At 41.5% G+C, this 9,338-nt stretch overlaps 1 protein-coding gene across 2 annotated transcripts; it reads left to right on the plus strand.

The window, feature by feature from the left end:
• The first annotated feature begins 50 nt into the window (after positions 1-50).
• On the plus strand, positions 51-7,766 carry LOC103520534 (kalirin-like). 2 transcript variants are annotated; one of them, XM_026831610.1, is made up of 4 exons: positions 51-312; positions 3,709-3,814; positions 4,015-4,124; positions 7,468-7,766. In XM_026831610.1, exons 1-4 carry the CDS (start codon positions 193-195, stop codon positions 7,738-7,740), a joined length of 609 nt encoding a protein of 202 aa, XP_026687411.1. In that variant the 5' UTR covers positions 51-192; the 3' UTR covers positions 7,741-7,766. The 2 variants fall into 2 exon arrangements, with proteins under 2 accessions (XP_026687411.1, XP_026687410.1); XM_026831609.1 differs by lacking the exon at positions 3,709-3,814 and having other exon boundaries at positions 87-312; positions 3,909-4,124; positions 7,468-7,763.
• The last annotated feature ends 1,572 nt before the right edge of the window (positions 7,767-9,338 follow it).

Raw genomic sequence — 9,338 nt, forward strand, 5'->3', positions numbered from 1 at the left:
GCGTCAAGTACGTGATGAAGGGGCAACTATTACTTATTTACATTAAAGTATTGTGTGTTGCGTCTAATAGAATGAAGGGGTTTCTAACAACTTTATCATTTCTCAGGTCGGGATCGGCACTGTTTCCTATTCGAGCTCTATCTGGTGTTCAGTAAGGAAGTGAAGGATGCTGCGGGTTGCGTCAAGTACGTGATGAAGGGGCGACTTATGACGTCAGAGTTGGGAGTGACGGAGCATATTGAGGGGGACGAGTGCAAGTTTGCGGTGTGGACGGGACGTGCCCCTATATCCGACTGTAGAATATTACTTAAGGTAAGAAAGGAGTGTTTACATTATGTGAAATCTAGGTCCCCCTAAAGGCCCTTTCCCACTTGTGAGTTTCATCCGATTTTTACTTTCCTTATCCTATAGGAAGGAAAGTAATGTAATCGGGTCAAAATTTCGATGGTCAGTTTTTAGTGCCAAAACACCAGCAAAAGGTTCGTCCCCACTTGTGAGTTTCGCACGAAGGGAACTCTTTATCTCTTACCAATATCTAAAAAGAGGCATAGGTACTACGATGTTGACCCAGCACCTAAATGGGAAGTATTGAGTCTCTGATTGCCCATGTTTTGAGGGGCATGCTACGATACACCACACGAGTCTAATATAGCAGTTGTTTCATTACCACGAAATAAAAAGGTCATTGCCCTTTTTATTTGATTTCGTAGTACTTTTTCACAGGAACAAATGAAGCTTTTAATCTGTCTGAATTTCACTGGACCCTACCCCACCCTCAACCACTTGAAATTCTAACTTGCGGAAAATCAAAGTACTAAAAAATACTAACTGACCCTCTTTCGCTCTTGTTCCCTCAGGCCTCCTCCCTAGAAGCCAAACAGCTGTGGGTGAAACGCCTCCGTGAGGTGATCCAGGAAACCTACTTCAGTTCAGCCCTGCCCCTGGCTGCCCCGCCCAAGTCACCCGCCAAGCTCAAGTCACGCTCAAATCAGCCCAACATGGAGGACGAAGACAATTGTGATAGAGGATCTTTGGCTTCCTATGGGTCTGGCAATACTACAGACTCGGATAAGGTGAGTTCGTTCTCGGAACGGCTGGCTTTCTTCTATCCTGTCTTCCTTCTCTCTTCGATTTCGGGACGATAAGACCTTAGCAGTTACAGTTCCCCCTATTAAACCTCTTCAAAAAAGCTCAGAGTGTGTTTCACAACACAAACCTATTTGTCGGGTATCTAAGCATTTAGATCAATGTCGAGTATGTAAGCATTTAGATCCTCGACAAAACCTGTGGTTGGGTGGAAGAGCTCCTTTTGAAGAATCCTGCCACATAAAATAAAGCAAAGTCAGCTCCCATGGCGTAGTGGCCTCGATTCCCGGCGGGGTCAAGAAATTTGTATCATCCAAATGATTGATTCCGTGACTGGCTGTTGCGGGGCCCACTCAGCCTCGTGAGGAAAATGAGTAGCTATGACATATAAATGCGCATAGCGACCGGTGCCAGCATGGTAGGTAAACATTGGATTTTAGGATTATTGAGATATTGGGAAAATCCTACAATGCTGCAGTGAGCACCAAAGTTGTGACATAATAACACAAAAAAACTGCATTTACATTTACATTGTAATAATAAAGGAAGGACGGACTAAAAATTGCGATTTACCCAGAGGGCCATCGAGAGATGTATTTTGGGAATTACTAGGATCATGGGCGTATCCAGCATCGGGTTTGGGGGGGGGGGAGGCCGCGGTAGTTAATTGTTAAGTTTACTTTGATCACTTTGACTTTGATTTTGATTTCCAGAGAAATTATGAGTGAAATCATGTAGTTTCTTCATTTTACAGTTATACTGTAAACTTGAGCGGAACTTTGTTATCTAGTTATCAACTTATCAAGTTATCAGAGTTGAGGATTATTATTTTTTAAAGTTTAAACTAAAAAAAAAAAAAAAAAAAAAAAACCTATTTGTCGGGTATCTAAGCATTTAGATCAATGTCGGCTATGTAAGCATTTAGATCCTCGACAAAACCTGTGGTTGGGTGGAAGAGCTCCTTTTGAAGAATCCTGCCACATAAAAAGCAAAAAAAAAAAGTATGCTTCGACACAGACCCTTAAAGTCAAAATTAGCAGATGTTTCATAAATAGAAACTAATATAAAAAAAAGTTGTAAATATCCATCTTTTTGGGAGGTAGTATCCTCAACATAAAGCAGAAAGAAGTGTACAAAGAGGAAAGAAGATGAAAATCTAGGCTTAAATAAATACACCGAGAGGGAAGGTATAAGGAGACAAGAAATCTGCACAAGTCATCTTGGTACTTGAAACAGAGAGAGTAATAAACAAAGTAAACATCTTGATAAGAAAACGAAGTACACGGATAGAAATGGAAGAAGAGCAGGAGAAAGGGGAAGAGAGGAGGAGAGGGGAAGTGAGGAAAGATGGAGAAAAAGAGGTAGAAAGGAAAAAAAGGGAACTGAATATAAGAGGGGGAGGGTAAGAAAAGAGAAGAAACGAGGGAGAAGGGAATGGGGAAGAGGGAAGTTAGAATGGGAGGTAGTATCCTCAACATAAAGCAGAAAGAAGTGTACAAAGAGGAAAGAAAATGAAAATCTAGGCTTAAATAAATACACACAAAGAGGGCAGGTATAAGGAGACAAGAAATCTGCACAAGTCATCTTGGTACTTGCAACAGAGAGAGCAATAAACAAAGTAAACATCTTGATAAGAAAACGAAGTACACGGATAGAAATGGAGAAAGAGCGGGAGAAAGGGGAAGAGAGGAGGAGAGAATACATGAGGAGGAGAGGGGAAGTGAGGAAAGATGGAGAAAAAGAGGTAGAAAGGGAAAAAAAGGGAACTGAATTATAAGAGGGGGAGGGTAAGAAAAGAGAAGAAACGAGGGAGAAGGGAATGGGGAAGAGGGAAGTTAGAAAAGCAAGAAGAAAGGTAAGGGGGAAGAGAGGAGGAGAGAATAAATGAGGAGGAGAGGGGAAGTGAGGAAAGATGGAGAAAAAGAGGTAGAAAGGGAAAAAAAGGGAACTGAATATAAGAGGGGGAGGGTAAGAAAAGAGAAGAAACGAGGGAGAAGGGAATGGGGAAGAGGGAAGTTAGAAAAGCAAGAAGAAAGGTAAGAGAAAAGAAGGATCTGCAGAAACAAGCTAGGCATGTCCCTCCGGGATTTTTTTAGCCCGTAGTTTATTCGATCGTGATTAGAGAAAATCAGTACCTATGTACCTACCTTCGTCCGAATTACCTATATAAGTATTAAAAAAAATCCTGGTTCACGTAAAAGGGAAATTGGGAAAAGTAAAGCTCTAAATACGGCCCTGGCGTCAAGTACGTGATGAAGGGGCATTGTGTCTCTTATCGCCCATCTTATGAGGGACATGCTACGACGCAGACCACACGAGTCTAATGTAGCAGTTGTTCTTACGAAATGAATAGTGAGATGAAACTTTTTCACAGGAAGCTCTTAATCTCGCTCAATTTCATAGGAACCTACCCCACCCTTAACCACTTGAAATTCTAGCTTGCAGAAGTACGAAAAAATACTACCTGATCCTCTTTGACTCTTGACAAAAGTACATAAAAATACCAATTAAACCTCTTTCGCTCTTGACAAAAGTACGAAAAAATACCAATTAAACCTCTTTCGCTCTTGACAAAAGTACGAAAAAATACCAATTAAACCTCTTTCGCTCTTGTTTCTTCAGGCCTCCTCCCTCGAAGCCAAGCAGCTGTGGGTGAAACGACTCCGTGAGGTGATCCAGGAAACCTACTTCAGTTCAGCCCTGCCCCTGGCTGCCCCGCCCAAGTCACCCGCGTCCGTCCCTTTTACCTTTTTATTACTATTGTAATAATAAAGGAAGGACGGACTATAAACACTAACTCTCTTACCTTCTTGTTTCCACAGGCCTCCTCCCTCGAAGCCAAACAGCTGTGGGTGAAACGACTCCGTGAGGTGATCCAGGAAACCTACTTCAGTTCAGCCCTGCCCCTGGCTGCCCCGCCCAAGTCACCCGCCAAGCTCAAGTCACGCTCAAATCAGCCCAACATGGAGGACGAAGACAATTGTGATAGAGGATCTTTGGCTTCCTATGGGTCTGGCAATACTACAGACTCGGATAAGGTAAGATAAGTTCGTTCTTACCTACAAGTATGTTACCATCTTATTTAAAAAATTTCAAACCTACGAGCCAGCCTAGTTAGCTTGGTTGGTAGCGTGTCTGCCTTGTAAGCGCTAGGCCGCTGGATTCCCGCCCGGGTCGGATTTTATCCTGATGGGATAATTTTCGTTCTCGGAACGACTGGCTTATCTAGCAATTAAAGTTCCCGAAAAGTACTACCTACATGTACTTAGTGGAACATGAAAAGATTGTTGTAAAAAAAAGTAATCAATAAATCTATTATTATTATTATTACTTTTTAGCCCCTAACAGCCTGTTAGCTTAACAGCCGTCACCAGAAGAAGTCCCCATTTTTTGTTGTATTTTTATTTAGACCATCGTCACCATCGTTATTGGCGTTCCCAGTACTGTGTTAATATAACACAGTGTGTTATCTGTGTTATAGCATAAGTGTTTTGTTTGGACTGTTGGGATCCGAAGTCTTTGTCACAGTGATAGCGCACGTTTGATACACAACAAGATTGAAACAGCATCTTTGCTACATAGCTAGAAACGGCATTTTTCTGTCATAGTTAAAGTACAAGACCTTTATTTGTTTTAGACTATACTGAAAGCTTTCAAATCTAAGTTTGAAGTTTTAACCAGCATTGCGTCCCAATATACAGCCTGTAACTTGTACAGTTTTGTTCCCATGACACAGCATCCCATAGCGTGCTTGTTTATGATACAGAGTGTGTCTATTTCCCTTGTGGCTTGTGATCGAATTCCTGGAAACTTGAAATATCATTTTGTATAACTCATGTCACTTAGAGTGACACAGCTGTCTTGTCGCGTGACTTAGTTTCCTGTCACACAAGTTTATAACATCAATACGTACAAGTAACTGTGATTATTCAATACAATCCCTAGTGAATATTCAATGAATCGTGATTATTCAGCATATCCTTTGTGATTTTGTTGAAAATGAACTGAAACCAAAGTGTTCTCTTATTCACCACGGGGCGCGCTAGTATCAATCTCGCGACCAATAACCCGTCGCACCTCCGATGGCGACCGCGACCCTCGGTACTACCTCACCGCTAGGTGGTACTCCCAATCACAGCGCGACGCTACCGTCTACCCCGGCAAACCTTACTACTGTTAGTCATCAGCATTTTTTTGTTCCAAGTGCTTTATTTAGTTCCAGTACTGTGGTAACTGTGTTTCCTTTAGGCTGTAGGGAAGTTATAATTGTTTTGTTTAGTCCCAGTAGTGTGAGTTTATGTAGGTAACTGTGTTTTGTTTAGCCTGTAGGGATTGGAAGTCCGAATGCTTGTTACAAGTGCTTTATTTAATTCCAGTACTGAAGGGGCAACTATTACTTATTTACATTAAAGTATTGTGTGTTGCGTCTAATAGAATGAAGGGGTTTCTAACGTAATTGCTTTGTTTAGTCCCAGTAGTGTGAGTTTATGTAGGTAACTGTGTTTTGTTTAGTCTGTAGGAATTGGAAGTCCGAATGCTTGTTACAAGTGCTTTATTTAATTCCAGTACTGTGTGTTAGAGTATGAGTATTTTGTTTAGACTTTGGTGACTGTGTTTTGTTTAGGCTGTAGGGATTCGAATTCCTATTTACAGCATTTTTACTTTCTATTTTGTTATAAGTACTTTACTTTGTATCAGTTTAGTGCTTTTAGACTGGGTGCTTAAAACCAGAAGAAGTCCCCATTTTTTGTTGTATATAGTTTATTGTTTGTAGTAAGTAGTAGGGCTAGTTTATTGTTTGTAGTAAGTAGTAGGGCTAGTTTATTGTTTGTAGTAAGTAGTAGGGCTAGTTTATTGTTTGTAGTTAGTAGTAGGGCTAGTTTATTGTTTGTAGTTAGTAGTAGGGCTAGTTTATTGTTTGTAGTAAGTAGTAGGGCTAGTTTATGGTTTGTAGTAAGTAGTAGGGCTAGTTTATTGTTTGTAGTAAGTAGTAGGGCTAGTTTATTGTTTGAGGTATCTTTAAATACTCATATTTCCTACCAACCTCAGTGGTGTAGTGGTTAGCGCGGTGGATTTCGGATCTGGAAGTTGTTGGTTCAAGTCCAAGTCAAGTCATAAAATTTAGCGTCGTGCATTAAAGCAGGGAACGACACTTGTGACAAGCATTTGTGCTTAACACAATTAAAATACCTTTTTTTACTGATTTTTCCTGCACCACTCAATCTGTTGTTGTCTATTGTCTATTCTATTCAATTTCTATCCTTCTAATTCCTAATTCCCAATTCCTCTAAATTGAATAAATTCTCTACCAGTCTCTAACATACCAACACGTATCCTTTTCCATGCACGTACAATACGTACACTCACATGGTTTTCTTGCTCATTGCACGATATGGTATTAAAGAATGATAATATATAATTCTCTTTCATTGCACTGTCTGTGATATAGGATATACCTACTAGGTATACATCAGCAATGTGTAGATTGCTATAGATTCGTATGTGTGACCCTTTGACTTTTGACTTTTTCGATGATAGAAAAAAATTGTCGGTAAATGGAATGTAAAAAAAAATGTAGGTATTTCTCATCTTTTCCTTCTTAGTGACAACTTTTGTGTGGGTAGGTAACCGCAACTAGTCATCTTCTCATTCCAGGGTTCCGGCATAGAGATGACCTGGGTTCTAGCCGACTACACCGCCGCCAACACCACAGAACTTTCCGTTCACAAGGGCCAACAAGTAGAGGTGGTCCACAACAGTAGCGCCCCACCCGACTGGGCCTTGGTTCGCTAACTATCAAATGTAGTCAACCACTTTTGACCACAACATTAAAAGATAAATAGGTATCATATGTATTTTGCTGGGATATTTTTACGGCTAGATCTTTTATAAGATGATAGCTCTGCTTATACGGATGGGCATACCATTTATAAAAATTGTGTATGTTCTGAGAGTTATGTTGAAAAAATAATAAAAGGAAACTTAATAAATAAAATAAACCATAATGCCACTTTCTGCTTCCCTGATATTGTCCCGAACATAATGACCGCAACTAGTCATCTTCTCATTCCAGGGTTCCGGCATAGAGATGACCTGGGTTCTAGCCGACTACACCGCCACCAACACCACTTATTTTGCTGGGATATTTTTACGGCTAGATGTTTTATAAGATGATAGCTCTGCTTATACGGATGGGCACACCGTTTATAAAAATTTTGTATGTTCTGAGAGTTAGGTTGGAAAAATAATAAATGGAAACTTAATAAATAAAATAAACCATAATGCCACTTTCTGCTTCCCTTATTTTAGTATATCACCTTTTATATGTACCTGATATTGTCCCGAACACAATGTCCGCAACTAGTCATCTTCTCATTCCAGGGTTCCGGCATAGAGATGACCTGGGTTCTAGCCGACTACACCGCCACCAACACCACAGAACTTTCCGTTCACAAGGGCCAACAAGTAGAGGTGGTCCACAACAGTAGCGCCCCACCCGACTGGGCCTTGGTTCGACTCTCGCTCGGGGAAGAATGTTCGGAGGGTCTCGTACCGACGTGTGTGCTGAAGCAGCCCCCGCCCAGCGTTCTGAGAACGGCTACCTCACCCTCCAAACGCATCACGTTGCCGATTGAACAGGACTTGGGTAAGTGATCCCCCCTTCATGTTATTAGTTCAGGTGTATTCAGCCTTCTGTATGCTCATACACCGGTCTTGGACCAACCACTCACTATCTGGTAGACACGACATGATAGTGTGTGTGCTCATTCCTTCAGGTTATTAGTTCAGGTCTGTATTCAGCCTTCTGTATGCTCATACACCGGTCTTGGACCAACCACTCACTATCTGGTAGACACGACATGATAGTGTGTGTGCTCATAGATGAGAAAAAAAAAACTTTTCCTCTCACGAGAGCAAACGAAAGACAACTTTTGGATAGGTACGTGCCGGGAAAAAATACATGGGAGAAAATTTTGAAGAAAAGGGAAAAAAACACCGACTGGAAAGTGGGAAAGAACGGGAATAAAATTTGATAAAGACAAATACGGAAAAGAAATTGGTTGTGGGAAAAACAGGGAAAATACGGGGGAAAGGTACAAAATCGAGGGATTTTGTAATCGGACGAGGGAAAAAAGGGAATTTTTCTTCCCCATCTCGTGCGCCTGTGCGAGTTTGACCCGGGCACCCCCTGCGAACTTCAGCTCTCAAAAAGGTGTTAGGGGGTGGGTAGGTGGTGTGAGGGGGTGGTCAGGAGGGAAATTTTAGGGGGAAATTGAGAGGGTCAGGGTAGGAAATGAAGCGACTTGAAGAAGGGAAGGGACATTTCGGGATTAGTATTTATTTATTTAGTAAAGCTGGTCAGGTGGGAGGGAATTTAGACAGCTGCAGGCTAAGAAATGGTAGAGGGATTTTAGACAGCTGCAGGTTTACTAGAGTGGTGCTGTTCGTATAAGTAGGGCCATCGGCTAGATTTCAGCCCTATTTCACCGCGACCTGGTTGGATCTTTAGTGTCTTGTTGCGAGAAGAGTCCAATTGGAAGGGAAGAACAGTTCTGAAAGAAAGAGGACTCGTGTGGTCTGTGGCTACGACACAGACCACACGAGTCGAATTCAGCGTTTGTTTCATGGTTTAAAGTCACTTATCCATTTATTGGCCTTCCTCGGCGTAGCTTAACATAGGTAACGCTAAAACCGGTCTTAAATGAACGACTGAAATGTTATCTAAAACTCTCGCTTTGAGTTCATAGGTCGTCGCGACAAAGGTTTTTTGGCTTTATGGATTTCTGGACAAAATTTGCACCACCACTTTCGTGTTCCTGGTAAAAAGACCTTTAATTCGGTATATACCTAGGTCGACCTGGTTTGGATAAGTCCTTCTATGGGGACAGACAGACGACACCGAAGCGAATACAATAGCCCGTCCTTTTTTTATTACTATCGTAACATTAAAGGAAGGACGGGCTAAAAAAGGGGAACAGAGGAAAAAGAGAGATAAGGAGAAAAGTTGGGAATTCACGATAGAGGTGTAAGAAGAGAAGAAGAACAAGAGAAAGGGGAATGAAAGAGAAAGATGGAAAAGGACGAAGGTTAGACGAAGAAAGACGACAGAAGGAGAGAGAGAGAGAGAGAGAGAGAGAGAGAGAGAGAGAGAGAGAGAGAGAGAGAGAGAGAGAGGGGGGGGCACAATTGGTGGGGGCAAAATCTACAAAATTTTATAATTTAGAAGGGGCTTTTTTTTCTGACTCATTTGA

This window comes from Diaphorina citri, unplaced genomic scaffold, assembly GCF_000475195.1.
Source record: "Diaphorina citri unplaced genomic scaffold, Diaci psyllid genome assembly version 1.1 scaffold3748, whole genome shotgun sequence".
NCBI classification, from domain to species: Eukaryota; Metazoa; Arthropoda; class Insecta; order Hemiptera; family Psyllidae; genus Diaphorina; species Diaphorina citri.